The 21,516-nt window shown below is 45.1% G+C and overlaps 1 protein-coding gene across 1 annotated transcript in view; it reads right to left on the bottom strand.

Moving 5' to 3' along the window:
* Positions 1-21,516, bottom strand: part of TBC1D22A (TBC1 domain family member 22A) — a 493,060-nt gene that overhangs the window by 210,277 nt on the left and 261,267 nt on the right. The window contains exon 9 of the mRNA XM_077169200.1: positions 5,405-5,514. Coding sequence (XP_077025315.1) covers positions 5,405-5,514 — 110 coding nt within the window. The remainder of the gene's footprint in view (positions 1-5,404; positions 5,515-21,516) is intronic.

Below are 21,516 nucleotides of genomic sequence, written 5' to 3'. Positions count from 1 at the left end.
CACACCCACCACACGACTGTGGAAGGAAACCCAGAAGCTCCATCCTCAGCAGCGAGCATCACCCATCATAGGAGGCATGGAATCGGACACACAGCCATGACTCCTGCACTTGGCACTGTCACCCCAGTGGTGACCCACCCCTCCTGCATGCCCCTGTCTGCATCCAGGAGCCTGGGCTGCCCTTCCAGGCATCGAAGCCTCTAATGCAGCCTGTCAGGCTCAAGCCAAGCAGCCCATTTCACCAGGAAATAGGATTTTCTCATGGGCTCCTCAAGACAATATCACCAAATTGGAATAATTAACAGGGTCACATAGGTGAGAAAATCGCAACCCAGATCTGCTGGCTATAAGCCCAGCATTCTTTCTAGACAGCGTTTCTTAATGGGGTGCTGTTAAGACTCTGCAGTGGGAAAGCTGCCTAAGCACTGTTGGACATTTAGTGCACCTGCTGCTGTCAAGTAAATGCCTGTGGCATCCATAGTTATAGCAACCCTAAGGAAGGATGCTTAGGACCACCTCTACTGCCTCCACTATGGGCCAGAGCTAACAAGGCTGACAGAGACCCAAGCCCCTCCCATCCCCCCACTCGAGTTTTGGCTTTGAACCTGGCTGCCGCTGCACCCTGGCCCAACACATAGCCCAAATCCTCTGGGGAGCCAACGACACACCCAGTGGTCAGCTCCCAACCCTTGACTACCCCCTCCTTTTCCCTCTGTTTGTTTGCATGCAGATATTTGGTAGATTTCCATTTGTGCTTGTTTGCCATCAGGTGAGATGTTAAATGGTAACCAGCTCCAGCTGCTCAGATACTCCCACAGACCTGATCCCCCCACAACTGTGCATATAAAACGCAGCACTGTCACTGCACATGTCCCTTATCTCTGATGTAAACAGAGGTGAGGGAGCTGCCAGCACCTACCCTGACCAGAGCAATGGACCTCCGGGGGGTCCAACCCAGGGGGTGCTCTTCCCCTGCTCATTTGGACCCATGTGCTTTGCAAGCAAGAAAGCAATCCTTTTCCTGGAACCTCTGCTGCGCCTGAGCAAGTGTCCCATGATGCATCATATAGCAACTTCTCCACATCCCTTCCAAAAGGGCAATGCTACTGGCCTCACTCCACTGCTCTCACAAAGCAACAGCGGCTTTCCAGCTCTATTCTGTGAAAGCAGTCTCCTGTGAGCCCAGTATGCCTGGAAAGGCAGCTGTTTCCCCTTTTCTCCCAGCACAGCTGGACTGTGGAGCTGGACGGGGGCATCTGAGCCCGGCACCCCCCCATGTCTAGCCACTGACCAGAAATGCTGTATAGGCTTGTCGGGACGGGAAAGGCCCTAATGCATATACGGTGATCCAGGCTGAGCACTCGAAACAGCCCACAGCACACAGTAAGTGGTCCACAGTATCAGTCATACACAGTATTTTCATCTCTTCTCATAACTCTGCCAAATTTCTCTATATCTCTATCTCTGTATCTCTATCTCTATTTCTCACCACACACAAATAGGTTGTCAAGATTGCATGTTCAGGATTATTTATCTTTTCCAACAAGTCTGCTCACTTCTCAATAGATGGTGATACTCTAGCCCTAATAACACTTTTGCCTTAAAATCTATTTCATCTAATAGCTACATGACAATCACTTAGTGACCTAAAAGTTATATAGGTACATAGCTATTATCTTATTTACTATTTATCAGTTGTATTTTTCCCAACTCTTCCCTTCCAACCTTGCTGTATCCATATATTTTAGGTGAGTATCTTATAAGAAAAACATTGCTGGACTACGTTTTTAATCCAAGCTAGGTAGATGGTTGTTTCTTTGGAACACTGGATGTACTATATTTCATTTTTCTCTGGTCTCTGTGGAAGTCTGTTTTCCATTTAATTGCCTTTTTTTTTAATTTGTAGAGTACTGGTATTTTCTATGAGATCAAAAGATTTTCTCTTATCTTTCATATATCATGGTTTCACTCTTGTCTATATGTGAATGTTTTTAATTCATCTTGCTTGAGAATTGTTTTGATTGTTGGATATGAGTACTGCTGTCTTTCATTGGTGCTAAAAAATTATTCATAAATACTGGCTTTCTTCCGACATATTTCCTCCTCCGGGTCTAATTGTTTTTTTGTTGTTGTTATCTGATCAACCCCTTTCATATTCTCAGTATCTCTCTGTGCTGCCTACTCAGTAATTTTCTCAGATACCCATTCTATTTTGACTAATTCACTCTTCTATTGGGTTCAAAGAGTTTTAAATTTCAATAACTATAATTTTGATTGCTGGAAGTGCTTTTTGGTTCCTTTTAAAATCTGTAAGTTCTTTTATCAGTCTTGTTTTTCATTTTAATTCCTTTAATTGTTAATAATTTTAAGCCTACTCCTTCTATGGCTACTGCACATTACCCTTCTAGTATCTTACATCCCTGGGTACAGACCATCCTACCTGCAGCATCAGCTGTCTATTTTCAGAAGACACTGTCTACTGTGAGCTCCTCTGTGGGTAGCTCTTCCAGTGAAAGCCCCACAGGCCTGAGAGAGAGCACCCACCAGGGCAAATTCTCAAAGTGTGGTCAGAACACTGGGGGTGGGGGGGTCCTGAGATTCCTCCAAGCGGTTCATGAGGTCAAGACTATTTTACAATAATACTAAGGCATTGCTTACTTACACGCATGTTGACATTTGCACTGATGGTACAAAACCAGAGGAAAGGCAGCTAACTTTCATCTGAGGTTCTTTCTTACATGGAAGGCACAGGGCAATCTCTGCTGGCCTTCTCTCCAGGCTTCTGGGTTCCAACACCTTTCCCCAGGGTGATTCCTTTCTACATCTCCAAAGGCCTGGGCTGAGGAGCACTGAGAGGAGGTATGCTGAGCTGCTTGGGTTGTGCTATGTTAAGCTCTCTCATTAAGCACCAGCCAATAAGTCAAACATCATTCATTGCAGCAGGCATGCCTCCTAGCTGACTGTAGATGTAATCAGCAACAGATGAGGTTCACATGCCACTGGCTTATGTCCACAGCAACAGATCTAGGCACCTTCACCTGGCCAAGTTGACAACTGAATCTAACTAACACAGCAGGCCATGGTGGCTCAGCAGGCCGAGTTCTCACCTGCCATATCTAAGACCCAAGTTTGTTTCCCAGGGCTTGCCTATGCAGCAACTAACAACTAACTAAACACTCTTTCTTCTCTCTAAACATTTTTGTTTTGGAAAATACTAATGTATCATAAAAATGTTATTTATGACAATGTGGAATGGGTTTTTCATTTTCTTCAATGAGTATCTAAATACTTTTTAATTTTCTCAGTTTTAATTTCTACTAAAGTAAATAGTCACAGATTTAAAGCACCTAAACAAACACTCTCTGCATTACTCGATAATTGTTAGAGTGCAACTAACGCAGGACCATTTTACTTTTGTTTCTGACAAGGAACGAGAGGTCTGCTTATGCAGGACCCTTTCAATCTTCAGTCTCAACACCTGCTAGAACAGGCAATCAACCTTGGCCAGAAGGTGCCTGCTCATTGACACCGCCCCCCCCATGTTAACACAGAGCCCGTCGGAGGCACCATCACCTTCCTTTCTGGAAGTCTCCCCCTGTTCCTAATATGTTCAGCTATGAATTTTAAACAAGTTTTGTTCAATATCGCCCAGCATTTCCATTCAGTATTTATTGGAGGACCAGTTCGTAGTATGCCAAGTTCCTAAAATTCCTTCTGTGCTCCTCTTCTGGCCCCCATCCCACCCAGCTGCGAGTGTCTCCACTGCAGGGTGATGACGACTCACTCAAACTGCTCTGTACATGGTAAACGCACACTACACTCTGGTCACAGTGATGAAGTTACACAAATAATTAATTTAATGGGCTGATATTTAGAATGAGTCACATGTCACTGAAACTCAGTGAGAGACATATTCACAGAGGCTACAAGGTGAGTAAGAAACAGTAACTTGAATGTTAGAGCTGTTACTATCTAGGATAAGGAAAGCAAAGGACAAAAAGATATGGCTGCTGCCCTCCAGAAAATCCCTTCAAGCTGGACCTTGCTTCCACATATTTGAGCGGGGAAGGTTGTAAGGTGGAGCAGAAAATCACCAGCTTTAGGGTTCTGGTCAGGCAGGGTTCCAGCACAAGCCGTGTACCCCTGGATGAGGTGCTTCACCCCCATGGTATCCATTCCTTCTTGTGGGCTGAGCTCCATGTGAGGATGCAAGTAGTGTCGGAATCAGCAAGCACACAGGAGGAGCTCAATACAAAGAGACTGTTGCTCCATCATCTCCCAGTCATGGAAATGATGGGCTCACAGTCCTTCAGGACCATCGCCCCTTGTGAGGAAGAGCCCCTGCTAGAGATCCAGCCTTCTGGTACATGATTTCAGCCACTAGGACATAATTTTGGTTCAGTGACTGATTCCACGGAAGTGTCTTTGGCAATGGCAGAAACTGTTACCACACTTAATAAAATAAAACTGAAGCAGATCGAACACTTGGGAACAACTGGAGAAGAGTTAGACATTTCACAAAATCAAAAATGAGTTTTCATGGGTTTTCCATCAAGGCATGGGTGATGAAGAGGTGCTTAAGGAAGCCAATTCCAGCAGCTCTCAGGAAAATGAAATCACGATAGGTGAGCTCAGGAGGAGGAGGAGGAGGTAGAAGCAGTCAGTAATCACCGACGGAGCTCCCAGGTCCTTAGGGAGTTTACCTCCTGGCCCATTTTCCCCTTGATTTTAAGTTAGTTCCTAGCCTTTCACTTAGTAACTTTAAAGGGCAGTCAGTGGTCCTTGCACATTAAAAAAAAAAAAAAACACCCACCTCAGGGCCCTATGACAACTATATCTGGAGGAAACAGAACAGAGCTCCCAAAGTTCCCCAGATGGTGGTGAAAGGTGAACCATCCCTGAATCCCAGGTGGAGTCAATCGTAACCACAGGAAAGAAAGATGGATGGGTGCTTGGATTGTACTGCTTTGTAAACACGTGCAGCAGAAAAGCATTATGCTTTACACTTACACTTGTCAGCCTTGTCAATAAACCATTTCATCAGAGAACAAATCTCAGGTGAAAAATGAAAAGCCAGCATCGATTTCACCATATAGCTGATTTTGTTTACAAACAGGTGCTAGATAATTTTGCATTTAAATGGCAGAAATTCCATCACTCATGATTAAAGATGTGACATTTGAAATTTATGAAATTTCATGTTATGGTTCAATCTCTTTTCTAAGGAGGGGAAAAACTAAGCTTTCGGGGAAAGACTAAAAATTAACAGAGGCTACTGAATGGCAGAGCACAGAGGCGGTGGGGGGTGAGACCGACTTCAGGTCTGGAGCCACAGCCCTGGGACCAGGCAGCTGGACAGGACACAGGGCGGCACCCCAGCCCTTGATGGATGGCGGTGGCTCACCTGAATGCCGTCGAGCAACTTGCTCATGCACCAGTAAGTGTCAGCCTCGATGTTGCGGAGGGCTTCCTCGGGCACGCTGGCGATGCCCGCAGCGTCCACGGCAGCGTCATCTGTGCAGAGCAGAGCAGAGACAGAGACAACAAGAGATTACATGCCAAGCAAGCAAACCGCGCAGGCGGGCATGCAGAAGCTGGGCCAGGGGGGCCTGCCCACCCCTCTGCACCCAGACTCAATGGCTGATGCCATCTGCCACCTCACCACTTAGTGGTTCTCAATTTTAATACTTAATTAGGTGCAGATCATTAATATTCTGAATCCTCTCCAACTAATTAACATGATTAATAGATAATAAATTATTGCTTCTCAGGCATTTCACATCTAAGTAAGAGAGAACCTGAAATACATCATTTATTTCTAACAGAGTTTAAGATTTTTAAAGCTCTGCTTTTAATAAATATATGCATTCATTCACCATTAATTCCTCTAAAAATCTGTTTCCAAGGTTAGATTTTCCAAAACCACACAGAGTAAATACTTCTATATTTAATCAAATACCAAAGAAAGCAGTGGCACAGATGCATTTGAAGGAAATGATAAGCAAGGGTGTTGTAAATCATTTCCTTCTTAAAGTATAAAAAAGCTAACGAGAAAACACAACTTCAAAGTTCGTAAAATGCAGACAGATGACTAATTGAAATGTCTTATCAGATATGTGAGCAAACTAATCTTACATTTTTACGAAAATTGCTAGCATTCAGCATTACACTAAACGTTTGAAAAACTGTTTCCTGTTTTTTTTTAAATTTTATTTATCTTTATTTTGCAAATGAACAGAGTATCATTTGCAAGGAAAATGTTCTTTAAGAAAAGAAACATTTCAGCCCAGAATGTATTTAGAAAGCTTTAAGCTGGTAGAAATTACAATAATTGTAATAACAATAATAACTGTGAATGTTTATTGAGTTCTTATTTCATGCCAGGTACTCTAGCACGCCCCAAACCCAGGGGCAGGCTGCAGGGGCCTGAGGAGGAGGGGCATCATCTGACCCCCGCACCCACTTTCAGAACATCCTCCCGCCAATACCGTATGGCGGGTACTGCAAAGGTTTCCCCAGCAGCGCTCCACACAGCTCCTAACCCATGCAAGAGGCCCTGGCTTTCTAACCCCTCATACTCCACATCGCTCCCAGAAGTGGCACATTGCCAAGCAGCTTCACATGGGTCTGAGGGCGCTGGCCCTGCACATGCCAGCATGGCCCGGGCACTCTAGTCCACCTTGCCTCTCCGGGTCTCTGGAGGCGCCATGTGAAATGGCAGGGGATGGGAAATGCCTTCCCCCATCACAGTATCCAGAACCGCCTGCGAGCGAGAGGAGCACCCTGACTCCCCCTTATGTACTCACTCCTTCACTCATTTCTTTAGCAGTGCTTTTTTTTTTTCCTTTTCTTTTGTTTTAACGAGATATAATTTACATACAATGAAACCCCCCATTTAAAAAAGTCTGTGGGCTTAGTGGATTCACCAGGGAGTACAACCATCACTACCAATTCCAGACCATTTTTTATCACCCCCAAAAGTAACCCCATACCCATGAGCGATCAATCCCCTCCCACCACCCACCCCAAGTCATAAGTAACCACCAAACTTTTCTGTCACCACAGATGTGCCTAAACTGGACATGTCACACAAATGGACACACATTTTCCGAGATCCATCCATGGGCCTCTGGGAGTGTCCCCACCCCTTGGCGACTGTGAAGGCTATGCAGCAGGTGGCTCCTGGGCAGGGCTTGGCCCCGACCCTGCTGGCACCGGGAAGAAGCTCATGGATTAAAGGGAGCTCTAATCGTGGGTTATACAAAAAATTTTTTAAATGAGAAAAACAAACATTTAGGCATGAGACAGAAGGGCCGGTCACTGTTCAGACCCCACTTAGGAAGACGGTCACTGGCAGCGTGCTGGATCCTCACTTGGCTTTGCCCGTGCGGCAGCATTGGTGACGGGCCACGACCTACACCTTTCTCACAGCTGACCTGCCCATGACATCAGCAAGCCCCTCCCAGCTCTGTCCCCCAAGCCTCGGGACCTGCCGTAAAGCCCACGGGGCCCCAGTCCTCAGGACTCGGCCGCCCCAGGAGCCCAACACGTGGATGCTGCCCTCGGCGCCCATGAGACTCTGCGAGAGATGCACCTCCGCTCCCTCTTCATGGCGGCCCGGGTGACAGAGCCGGGACGGGAGGTGGGGCCCCTGCCAGCCCTCAGTACTGGGGAAAGTGATCTCAGGGGGTTAGTCCCAGTGTGGTGTAGAGAGAGGAAAGACCAGCGAGGCCTTCCTGACACCCAGGCCCACTCGGCTTCCTGCCTCTCTGAGGAAGTGAAGCATGCCAGCCAACTCTGCCGACGTGCAGAAACAGCCTCCTCCAGAGCGGCACTCCTCGCCGGGAAGTGGGCTTTGTGACCTGCAGAATGGATTCAGCCTCCTGCCAGTTTGGAGTGCATCTGACTCTATTTTCCAATCTCAGGGAATTGAGTCAGCAGCAATAACCGGAAGACTGCTTTTGAGACGTTTTCCATTGACATATTCTCTTTCAAGGGCCTTCTCGGCATCGGGATATTTCCTCAGATGTAATAAAAGGCAAATAAGGAAATCAAACACTCCTCAGACACAAGATTCTCTCCTACAGTTTACAGAAGCAGCTATGCTAGCACAGGCCAAATTCACAGCAAACAGGCTGCTTCTGGACTGGCAGAAGCTTTGATTTTTCTTAGTCAGCTTTACTGGCTTATTATTTTATACAAGAAAATGTCAGTAGCCAATCTAGGTGTCACTTCTCACAGTGGGTCATTTGTTACTCTTCAATTGAAGGCAGTAACAACATTTAACTCAGGGAGCCCCTATGCTGATTTCTCTTCTAAACGCCAAGAGAATCAAAAACACCCTTACTGTTGAAATGAAATAAATATCCCCTCCACCAAGAAAGCAAAGAGCAGCCCAGAAGCCTCTGGAAGCTGCCAGGCTGCAGTCCACTGAGTCCAAGCCAAGAGAGGGGCTCTCTAGACCCAGCAGGCCAGTGTTTGACCCCGCAGGGAGGATGCTGGAGACAGCCCAGACAGAGTCTCCAGTGAAGTCGACACTTTCACTCCGCATCAAAGCCAAACCATGCAGACGTGGAAATAGGAGGAAGCCTGGCCTCGCATCCCTGGGCCGACAGGAGGGGCTCAGTAGAGGTGCAATGGCTGCAAGAGTCGGGGAGGCAGTGGACGCAGGGAAAAGGGCACCAGTCAGCTGGTGAAGTGGCCTCGGCACACACCGAGCCCTGCTGCTGTCCTGAGTATCAGCACCTCCTGAGAAAGGCATTGGTTTACCCATTGCACAGACAGCAGCATGGAAGCTCATCTCTCTTTCCTGAGATATCAGGCCCAGAACAGGGCCTTCCCAGGAGCAGGAGTACGACAGAAAGCAATGAAATCACAGGAAACAGCAAAGGACAGTGCTGATAAGGAGCCTGTTGGCACCAGCCCCCTCACTGCTCCTCACCCTCGCACCCTTTGGGGCCTCTTCATGCCCTGACAGCTGGTTGAGGCGGACCAATGCCAGCAAGTAGGAGCCTTTTCCCAGAGTAGCCAGCCCCGGGCAGCCCCACACCCTAAACTGCACACAGGAGCCTCACCCTCAGGGGAACCTCACTTAGCAGAGCAGGAAGCGAGCACAGAGAGGGCATGGAACTTCCCCACATGGAGAGGAATAAGGGAATCTCTGGATTTTAGCTCTGCTCACTTGCCATGGGTATTAGCCCACTGCCCTTCAACTTACAAAATGAGTGGGTCCCACAGCCTGTCCTCAGCCCCAGAAAAAAAAGAGACGAGCCCCGTGCCGAGCAAAGACTTGAGGTTTGATGCCCAACCCTCCTCTGCTCTCTGGCCAGCTGCTCTTCAGGACCCCTTCCTCCCCATCTGGACTCACAGGCAGGACAGGAGGAGGCCAGGCTGCTGTTTCGTGCCACCCTCTCTGTCTATCTCTGCAAATGCCCCACAGGCAGCACTGCAGCAACACCTCATCCTCCTCCCCCATAGGAATAGAACATGTAAAGGAGGCAGCCTGCCTCACAGACAGACCCAGCCCAGGGGACCCAAAAAACAGGGGCCAGCAGTGGCTCCCACATTTTAGCCCACGTCCAGAGCCCTGCCTGCCTGCTCACATTCATCACATAGCAGTTGCCATAGGGCCAGGGAGGCCAGCTCTGTGAGGGGGCCCCAAAATGACCAATAACCCATGACAGATCTTAAACCACAAACCATCTGATTCTGACACAAGCACACTTCCCACCCGAGCCTGCAGCGCCCCTGTGTCCCGTGGGGCAAGGCAGGAGGAGACCAGGAGGGAGCACACGGAAAAATGGGGCTGGCGGGCAGACCTGGGAGTCTAGCACTTAAACATTTGCAGTTGGGGAGCCCCTAAACATATGTCACCCCAAAGAACACAGTTCACAGAGGTGATATTGGAGGGGGTAGAAGATTCTTCAGCTAAGATGAAAAAGAAAGACAGAGAAGCTAAGGAATTCCAGGCAATCCCAGGTTCAAAGGACTTAGAGGAAAACAATGATACATTTTAAATGATAAGTTCACAGGTAACAAGCAGAGGAGAAGGCCGATTCATGGAGGGTGGAGCCCACCCAATATTGCAGCGACTGTGGCATTAAAGGGGTGCCACCTCTCAGGAGAGTGGAGATTTGGGTTTACAGATGTCTCTCCCAAGCCATGAAGAGGTGCCACAAGGCTGCTGGAGGCAGCCTGCTGCACAGGAGGTGATGACCCAGAGGGTACCCCAGGGCTTGGGGGGGGGGGGGTGCCGGGGGTGCAGGGGGGGGGGGCGGGTGTCAGAGAGGAGCAGGGCACATCTGCAACCTCCTCCCAACCTGACAGGCCTGGCAGAGCCACTGAGCACCAGCACAGGGAAGAATTTCTGTGCAACTCTGGGAGGTAACATTTATGCCAAAGACATTATTAAAAATAATGGAATGTAAAAAAAAACCTGTTTCACCTGAAACTACATCAGTTGTTATTTTTAACCTTCACCCTTTCATTATAAACCACTATTACCACAGGTATGTGTAACACTCGCTTTGGAATTATACCTACTACCTACCCCATTATCTTCAACAACTCCCTACAGGGGCCAGGCCCTTGCCCTGGGGTGTGAGCCCACAGAGTGTTAGGGAGCCTGACCTGAGGGGAATCTGGGGGTGGGGAAGGCACAGCACCAGGCACAAGATGAGCAGTCCCAAGTGGACCACAATCCAATATGAAGACAATGGGTGTGAAACAGGTATTTAATTAAAAATAATCTCACTTACCTTCTTAGCTCATAGCAAGGCTTTAGGGAATAATTTAAATAACCTTTGAAATGCTGCTCTGATATATTATTAAGTAAAAAATAATTTGTAAAATAATCCTACCTTCAGCAAACTATTCCATTTGTACAAAAAACTGTACTGTTGGATATCTGTAAACACACACACACACACACACACACAGACAAAGTCTCTCAGAAGGATGCCACAAATGGAGAACAGAAGAAGCCCCTGCAAAGGGGGTAGGAAACTTTCACTCTCAATTTCTACAGAAGAACACAGAGTAAAAAGAGAACAATTATTTTGGTAGTGGGGAAAAAATGTTGCTTAAACCATTCGGAATCATTTTCCAGATGTGTTTTCTTCAAGTGAATCTCCCTAGAGCAAGAGTGCCCAAGGGGCAGCAGCATCCTTGGTGGCGGTGGCGGGGCGGCATGATTAGGGTGAAGGGTGCAGCTGGCACCATGGGTAGAGCTGGAGGGGTTGCCCCACTAAGCCTGGGGACCCTGCATGAGCCGCACATCCAGCCTGAGCTGTGGCCAGGCCACCAGCCCACCACCTGAAAGCCCGCTGCATCAGCCACAGAGCTCACATCACATCCAAACGAATGTTTTCTACATGTGAACATCAAACATTTTTATACAGTTTTAATGTACATCAAATTTTCTAGCAAATTGGACAAGTTGGGGAGTACCATACTTCACTCTGCACTGAACTACACCAAAACTAGTCTACAGCTTCAAAAATTCCACCACCAGGGGCAACAATGCCCGCGGCATCAAGGCCACCATCATAACCCCCCAGGTTACCCTGCATTTATGGCTGGTGCATTCAAGGCAAGACTGCATATGGGCAACAGCACAGAACTACTTCGTATCTTCTACTATCCCGATGACCAAGAATTTTCATATTGAAACCTGTATTGTTTTATTTAAAGTTTATTCTTTCTGCTTTGTATCACAGTTAGGACATTATATTATTTTCAAAATAATGTATATAGATAGATAATCTATATAAAATTTCACTTCAGTAATGAGAGAATTAAAAACATTTGTTTGTTTGCTTTTTAAATGGATGTTGGATCTAGTACAGCTGGGAACAACCAGGTATTCAAAGTCATACCAATGAGCTTCCCTACAGTGGTCTACTGCCCCCTCCAAAAGACCCAGAAGTCCCCTTTTACACCCCTACAAAAGCCACTGCCTCCAAAGTGGACAATGCTTTCATACGTAAGGGGCTTGCCAGTGCCTGAGGACCAACCAGCAAGCCCAAGGGGTCCATCCAAGGCAACACACTTCCAGAGGGACAATGTAACCCAAAACAGTGAGAGAAAGGAACAGCCAAGAGGCTGTTAGATTACAATTGTCTCACTCGCCACCATATCTCCTGGCCTAGCACAAATTGATGTTAATAAATGTCAGGTGAATGGATGGATGGATGGATGAACAGACAGACAGATGGATGGGTGGATAAGTGGATGGAACAGCAGATGGACAAATGGAAGGAAGGGAGGGAGGGAAGAAGGAAGGAGGGGAGGGAGGCAGAGGGGAAGGGAAAGAAGGTGGGTCAGTAGATCAATGGATGGATGGATGGGTGGATGAATTGATGGATGGATGGATGGAAGGGAGGGAAGCTCAGTGGGTCAATGGAAAAATGGATGAATGAATAGATGGTGGGTAGGTGGGTTGATGGATAGATGGAAAGATGGGTGGATAGATGGATGGGTCGATGGATGGATGGATGGATGGATGATGAGTTAGGAGGGGTTGATGGATAAATGAACAGATAGGTGAGTGGATGGATAGGTCAATAAATGTATATACATATATATATATGTGTGTGTGTGGATGTGTTGATGAGTAGGTGGGTCAGTAAATGGATGGACAGAAGGGTGGGTAGATAGGTGAAAAGATGGTTGGATCAAGGGATGGACCAAGGGATGGATGGATAGATGGATGGATGAGAGGGAGGAAAAGAGGAAGGAAGGAAGAAAGGGAAGGGAGGGAAGGAGGGAAGGAAGGATTAATGGATAGATGGATGATGGGTGGGGAGAAGGGTAAATGAATGAATGTATAGACGAGTGGGTATATCAATGAATAGGTGGGTCAATAAATGGATGGAGGGACAGATGGGTGGATGGTTGGACATGGATAATAGAATGGAGAATATTCAGCCTAGTAAGGAGAAAACCACATATGGATATAGTTGTTACTTTGAAATATCTGAAATGTAGTCTTAGGAAAGTAAAGTGCAGAAATGTCCTGTCAAAGTGTCCATGTCTAGGAGATAAAAAGGGTCAGTGAAGGAAGGAAGAAAGAGGCTGATGGGCTCAAAATCAAAAACTTTCTGCTAATAAAATCTTCCCAGCTGAGAACCACTAACCAGGTAGTCCCAATACCTGCCCTCAACAACAGAGTACTTCTAAATTTTCAGTGACCTTCTTTGTGCTAAGGCCTTTATGTACATACACCGTCCCATTTAATCCTAAAACAGCCTAATGTGGGAAACATCCCTTTTTCACAGATAAAGGATCTGTGCTTAGAGAACTACAGAGTCCACCAGCAAGTGGCAGAATCTGAGCGTGATCCCATGCCTGTCCAACAACAGAGTCTGTGCTCTTTCCAATCAGTCTCACTGCCATTCAAATAACAAAGCCCAGCATGGAGGTCCCTGACTCAGTAAGGAGTGGAGCAAAGTTTCTTTAGTCAACATATACTAATCTAACTTGCGAAGCAACAGTTCAAGAAAAATATAAGTAAAAACAATGATGGATAGGTGGATGGATGAATGACAAACTTAAAAAAAAAGAACATGTATTAACAGGCCCATCTTGTTCTAGTTTGCTAGCTGCCAGAATGCAATATACCAGAAATGAAATGGCTTTTTAAAAAGGGGAACTTAATAAGTTACAAGCTTATAGTTCTAGGGCCATGAAAATGTCCCAATTAGAGTAAGTCCATAGAAATGTCTAATCTAAGGCATCCAGGGAAAGATACCTTGATTCAAGAAGGCTGATGAAGTTCAGGGTTTCTCTCTCAAGTGGAAAGGACATGGCAAACATGGTCAGGGTTTCTCTGTCACCTGAAAAGGCAGATGCCTAACATGGTGTCATCTGCTGGCTTCTTCTCTAGGCTTCTTGGTTCATGAAGCTCCCTGGGGAGGCATAATCCTTCTTCATCTCCAAAGGTCACTGGCTGGTGGACTCTGCTTTGTGGCTCTCATCATTCTGTCATCCTTCTCTGCTCTCTCAGAATCTCCAAAGATTGCTGGCTGGTGGACTCCGTAGTTCTTTCAGCCTTGTGGCTCTGCTCGGCTCTGCTGTGGCTTTCTAGTCATTCTTAAAAGGGACTCTCTACTTCATGGTTCTGCAGCATTCTGGAGCTTTCTCCAAAATATTTCTTTTGTAGGGTTTCAGACCCACCTGGAATGGGGTAGAGACACATCTCCACCTAATCAAGTAGAATACTCACACTTGATTGAGTTACATCTCCGTGGAGATAATCTAATTAAAGTTTCCAGCATACAGTGCCAGATAGGGATTAGTAGATACGGCTATCTTTACAAAACGGGATTAGGATTAAAACATGGCTTTTCTGGCATAAATAAATCCTTTCAAACCAGCACACCCCTCTTCCACCATATGTCAAAAGAACTTGTGTTGTCATCACAAGTTCATGCCTACAGCAATGGCCTCCTCGGACAAGATGCTGGGCCCTCATGACAGCAGGGAAAGACAGGAGCATCTGGGTTGCAGGGAGCTCGTGCCCTGCATAGGCCTTCAGGAGACAACAGCCACCATTGTAAAAGGGCAACATTCCACAGGATTTGATCTTTCCTTGCCATATTCAGAGAGTGCTAGAAAGTAAAAGCCTCACACTAGTTAAGTTCTCTCTCAAGTTAAACCAAATGGAGTGGCACGGCCACAGGGGGGGGAATCACCTCACTGTAAATAGTCGCTGCAAAGGCCTCAGCAACCCTGAGGACAGACCTGGTTTAGGTGCCAACAACCTGCAGCCCAAACACTGGTAGTAAAGCAATGCACTTGCCCATGAAGCCCAGAGCTAGGAGAGGGAGCACTGTTACTGTTGTTATGACTACGTTAATAACCTACACTGCACAAACCCTGCAATAAACTTCTCCACATAATTAGGAGCTTAACGGGTAATCACAAACATTCTCTTCTTTATAAGCAAGCTAGAATTGCTCTATGGATCTAATCTTTTACATTTCCCAACTTGGGACTTTTAAATTTGAAACCTGACACTTCAGTGATGGAGATTTTAGCATCTAATTATATAGATTTGGATTCCAAGGCAGAGAAAAAAACTCCTGCTTTGGTGAGAGTTAGCCTCACAACTCAAGACTATAAATTCACAAAACTCTTTGGTTCAGCAAAAACAACGAATGCTTAGATCAAATTAGCTTAGCAATAAGAATGTTTAATGCTAATACAATGTTTGACTCAAGGTCACAGCCTAAACCACCATCACAGCTGCCAACCCCGTCACAGGGTTGAGAGCTTAGGCCACTGGCATCTGTCCACACAGGCATCCTGGTCAGTGGATGGGACATAAGCAGATGATCATCACAAAATGACCACGATAGGCTCCTGACAGGCCCAGCAAGACAGCACTATTTGGCCATATCCAACCATCAACTTCTCAGACCTAAGAGGAATCCCAAATGCTGAGGATAAATGCTCTCTTCTCACAAACAGTGAGGCTCTGCTTCCCATTCCTGGTCCCACACTGTCCCCACCACCACCCCCAAGATCCTAATCCAGGGTCTCCCATGTCAAAGAAAACATCCCCTGCAGGAAGACACTGTGTGAGAGTAAGACAGCGGTTTGTAAAACAGTACGTCTAATGTTTGTGTGAGAAAAAGAGTATCAAATTCCATATGGGAGAAAATCTCTTGATGATACCTAGGGAAATGACAAGCATTGTAGGTTCTGGAGGTAAAGAATGGAAGAAAGATTATCTGTATCTCTGATAATCGTTTTTAGAATGCCATTTCGACAAAAAGAAAAAAAATTAATCACATAATATTCTTTTTGCTTGACTGAGTCTCTGCTTTTTTAATGCTGTAAGTAAGAGTTTTGTTAATAAAAATACTATTCGTTGAAATATTGATTCATTCTATCAACATGTATCGGACACTTTTTATGTTCAAGAAGCTGTGGAGTTGGAAGAAGGAGATGAATATGAAACAAAGAACCACCTTCAAGACTGGAGGGAGAGAGAGCATATTCGTTCATTCCCATATTGACTCTCTGATTCCCTCATTCTCCTACTATTTATTGACCAGAGGACAGAGTGATTCACATAATCCATGCCTACAAAATAAAGAACCAAGCAGAAAGTGAGTGGTGTGAAAAAGACAGATGGGAAAGCGCTGGCGGGGTCACAAGAATGCAAATCCCTAGCTCTAGGATATAAGGATGTTTAATGGAAGAAGTAGCATTTGAACTAAGCCTTAGGGGAGGGTGGGACAAAGCACACATGGTGCAAAAGATGCAAGGGGATGTCTACCAGAACCAGAGCCGGGAAGTTGGGGAGGAAAAAGAGTTCACGATGTGGCATCCAGGAATGCCAGAGCTGGACTCTCCTCTAGAGCAAAGGAGAAGTCTCTGAAGACATCTGAGCACAGGAGTCCCACTATCAGCTCAGTGCTTCAGGGAGAGTGCTGTGGCTGCAGTGTTAGGAAAACCCAGCCCAGTGGCATTGAGGCCTAGGGCAAGGTGAGTAACCCTGACTGAGACTGAGAGAGACAGGTGAGGAATGAAGAGGAGGCAAAGGCAGGCAAGAGCCTCCCAACCAGAGCTTGCAAGTCCCAGCCACCTAGTGAAGCACAGATAGAGAGCCTGGGTCCCACCAAAGTTGTCCTCTTGTGAACAAACACACTGCCCAAGGACACAGCAATTGTACCACCATGAAGGACCAGGCACTGGGCCACCTGCTGCAGAGAATGTGGTATGTTCAGTGCACCAACTCAGGTTTTGGCTGAGCTGTCACTCCTCACAGAGGTCCACCCAACCACACTGAGCTGCTCTATTTCCTCCCCAGCTTTTATCTCCAGCCACACCATGTCATGTATGCCTTCATTCGTTGGCTTCTGTCTCCCAAGCCAGGGAGAACACCTTGAGATCAGGACCAGGTCTATCTTATCCACCACTGCGTCCCCAGCCCCAAGTACAAGAGTACTTGGCAAACATTAGGTGCTTAATTAATACTTGCAAAATGAATGGATGGACTGCCTTCAAAAAGCTTACAGTCTAGGAGGAAGGATTTATTACACAAATAATTAGTACTTGAGCACAGTGAAAATTATGCCAAGAGGTTCTATGTAGAATGAAAAAATAACTTTAATACAATTTCTCTGGTTAGGAGAAATATTCAAATTGTTACTGAAGTTAAGACAACATATAAAATCTAGCTTGCTTCTACTAATATCAATGCAAACAACAGCTAAGTAAAAAATAATCTGTTCCTGCAAAGGATTCTTCCCAACAAGACCACACGCAATACACCCTAAGTGCCTCCTTGGTGCAAAAGCTCAGTTCTCTGAGAAAAAGGCAAAGCTCTACTGCCTTCTTCAGTTACCCTTGAAAAGCTACTGCTGTTAATGAGCTTGCCTTTGAGTATTTTCAGGGTGCTTCTCAGGGACCCCAAGGTCTCAAATGTGCAGACCCAGCAGGCTTTCACCTGTTTTCCTGCCCCTTTCTCCCATAGCCCATGGATCAGAAGCAAGGCACACACAACCGCCACAGGGACACAGCAAAGACTGAAACTGTGCAATGTGCATTTGGGATGCGGGACAGCTTTGAGCATCTCATCAAGTTCAAGGAATTTTACTTCTTGAATATTCACTGCATTAAAGGATTTAGGGCCCTCATTATGTCTTAATGAGGAAAGGAGCATAAGGCTTTCAGCTAAGACCTCTTTCTGATGCCATGCTTGCAATTAGGAGATTCTGTAGAGATGGCCATCTTTCAGAAAGCTGACAGTAGAAATTCACATAGAGAATAAGCTTTCTTGAGTCATGATAATATGGAAAAGCAAACTGATCATAAATCAATCCATTAAATTCATTTACTCCCTTTGTCTAATTAACTCAAAAATAATTCCTCAAAGGATAAATTGGTCTTTAAATCAATCAGTAAAATGCTCCCACGTTCAAATTATTAATGATAGAGCCAGAATGGAAAGAAAGATTGACCAGCCCAAGATTCATTCTCAGTTAGCGCCCTGAGGGGAAGCCCACATTCACTGCGCAGGTGGAAACTGCCCACATGGGCAAACTCTCTCACAGAGAGGCCTGCGTAAAAACATTTCACTCAGGGTGACAATGGAAACAAAAATGCAATGCCAACACCAAAGAACCTACCAGGCAGATATGTAGCCTGATCAGAAAAATCCTTCTATGCAAAAGTGTCAAACAGGGAAACCTGGTGTATTACCATATGTGCTTTTTTGAAACTGTTATATACCCCAGAAAAGACATGTTCTTTATCCCAATTCAATCTTGTGGGGGCAGACCTATAGTTTGGGTGGGATCTTTTTTACTAAGTTGTTTCCAAGGAGATATGACCCACCCAACTGCATGTGGGATCTTTTGATTAGGTGGCTTCCATGGAGATATGTTGTACCGGTTTGAAAATATTATGTACCCCAGAAAAGCCATATCTTAATACTAACCCAATCTTGTGAGACCTGCTGTTTCTTTTAATCCTGACTCAATACTATAGGTTGGAATCTTTTTTTTTCTTTTTTGTGAAAAATAACATGTATACAAAAAAGCAATAAACTTCAAAGCACAGACACTATAATTAGTCATAGAACATATTTCAGAGTTTGAGATAAGTCACAATTCTACAATTTTAGATTTTTACTTCTAGCTGTTCTAAGATAAACTGGACACTAAAAGAGATATCAATTTAATGATTCAGCAATCATATTCACTTGTTAAATCCTATCTTCTCTGTATAACTCTACCATCACCTTTGATCTTTCTATCCCTCTCTTTAGAGGTGTTTGGGCTATGGATATTCTAACTTTTTCATGTTGGAAGAGTCTGTCACTAAGACGGAGTAGGGAGATGGAACTATCTGATGTTCTGGAGAGGCTGGGTGGGCCCTCTAGATTTCAGGACTTATCTGGTCTAGGGACCCATCTGGAGGTTGTAGGTTTCTGAAAAGTTCCTCTAGCGCATGGAACCCTTGTGGAATCTTATATATTGCCCTGTGTTTTTAGGATTGGCTGGAATGGTGCTGGTTGGGGTTTGACAGGTTATGATTGGTAGCAATGTCTAAATGAAGCTTATGTAAGAGCAACCTCCACAGTAGCCTCTTGACTATTTAAACTCTTTTTGCCACTGATACCCTATTAGTTAAACTTCTTTCCCCCCTTTTAATCAGGATGGTATTGTTGACCCCACAGTGCCATGGTCATCCCTGGCAGTCCCTGAGAGTCATCTCCCACGTCACCAGATGTCATGTCCCACATAGTGGAGATGGCAATGATTTCACTTGCACAGTTGGGCTTAGAGAGTGAGGCCACATTTGAGCAACAAAAGAGGTCCTCCAGAAGTAACTCTTAGGCATACTTATAGGTAGGCTAAGCTTCTCCACTACCTACATAAGCTTCACAAGAGTAAGCCTCAAAATCAAGGGTATGGCCTATTGATTTGGGTGTCCCTAAAGTTTGACACAGTATCAAGGGATTTCCTGGTGGTAAAGTTTAATAGTTCCATATTTTTTCTCCCATCCCACAAGGGATTTTGCCAATACTTTTTGATTATTTGCTTAATATACTGTAGGATGTATCCAGGTATTACACTAAGCTATATAGGGTTAAAGGACCTCTTTCTTATTCTGGGCTCCCTATGTTTCAATTGTTCAAATGAGCTATACAGATAGGTTAAGTCAGATTATGTGCTACAGAAAATTTCGGTTCCAGATCAAATAAACCTTTCTTTATACGTTGGAGAAGAACATAAGTTCTTCTGATTAGATTATCTTCACATGGGTTCTGGGTGGGTCTTGATTAGTTTAATGGATTGGAGAGAGTCAGAAACGACAGAAACTACAAAGCTTAGAGAAATGGCAGAGGTCTCAGAGCTGACAGAAACTTCACAGCAGAACTGACACAGACGCGGACATGTGGAGAACAGAGACACAGATGTCTGGAGATGCTTGGAGCCCAGAAGATATTGCCATGAGCAAGCCAGAACCTAGAGAGAGCCAAGGGAAACAAAGAGATGAAAGCAAGCCCCGGAGAAGCAAAGTGAGGAACCCCCACAGGAATATAGGCTGAAAGCAACAGAGCCCAGAAGCAACAGACCAGCAGATGCTTCTGGTTTCAAACAGTTTCTCCTGGGCATTTTCTCTCTGCATTGCCAAGTGTCTCTGTCTGTGTTGGCTCTGAATTTTTTCCAAAATGATGCCCTCTTAAATGTGGGGATTAAGACCCACCTTGAATGGGTGGAGACATATGTTAGTTTTCAAGCTGCCAGAATGCAATATACCAGAACTAGTGCGGCTTTTATAAAGGGGAATTTAATAAGTCACAAATTTAAATTTATCACATTCTGGCAGCTTGCAAACTAACATGTGTCTCCACCCATTCAAGCTGACAGAGGTGTTCCAGGCACCATCATCTTTCTTGAGTCAAGGTATCTTTCTCTAGATGCCTTACTTTGGACATTTTTATGGCCTTAGAACTGCAAACTTGTAACTTAATAAGTTCCCTTTATAAAAGCCAATCCATTTCAGATATATTGCATTCTGGCACCTTTAGCAAACTAAAATACCACATAAAAATACAAAATTGTAAAATGGTTATAAATCTAAAACTTTAAAAGTAAAACAAATTAGAACATCATCTACAATATGTTACAGGGCAAGGATTAATATCAATAATCTATGAAGAATTAGTTCTCATTAAGGAAAATATATAAGTAAGGCCCATTGAAAATGAGGAAAGTACCTGAAAAGGGTACTTATAAAAGTCCATTAAAAATATGAAGTGTGAAACTTCTAGTATTCTATTCCAGCGTGAAACTTCACTAGTATTAAATAAACTCAAATAGAGACAAGACATGCCATGTCACCTAGAACTGGCCAAGATTTTAAAGTTTAAAATAGCCACGAGGGATACAGGTCACAGGAAACAGTCCCTACCCCAACCTACAGTTCTATGCAATGTAGTTCTCTATTCAGGAGGATAAACTGGTTCTGAAAAACAATCCAACAAAATAGGCCCAAAACTTTTCAAATCCCCAAAGTTCTGCTGAGCTCAGCCGGCACACCTGGGCTAGAGGAAATGGCCATGGAGCTTGCCCTTCACTACCTCCTGGTCTAGCTGGGTGGTGGAGCAGCCAAGCCAGGGTGAGCAGGTCCCACTGCCGATGGCAGCATCACACTTCACTGTTAATACAATGAAAAACCAAGACAAACACTTTCAGAAAATCATAGTGCAAACACCTCTGATGCTTACGTAATTTGGGACTGTCAAGTTTTTGGTCAATTGGAAGAGTCTGCTGTTCAAACCAACAGACAATCCAGCTCTCACTGACAGCTCAGACAAGGTGATTTTGCTGGAGCCATTTAAAAAAGAGTAGGTCCCTTTCATTATCAAGTCTTGATCTTAAATAAATCACTCAGACACATCAACGGGAAAATCCTGCTCATGTTTTTATGCTACTTACTTCACAACTGTGATTCCTCTTGTCAAGTGAAAGCAAGTGGAGAATGGTGTCTGCT

This window comes from Tamandua tetradactyla, chromosome 7, assembly GCF_023851605.1.
Source record: "Tamandua tetradactyla isolate mTamTet1 chromosome 7, mTamTet1.pri, whole genome shotgun sequence".
NCBI lineage: Eukaryota > Metazoa > Chordata > Mammalia > Pilosa > Myrmecophagidae > Tamandua > Tamandua tetradactyla.
This window is presented reverse-complemented; position numbering and strand designations above follow the sequence as displayed.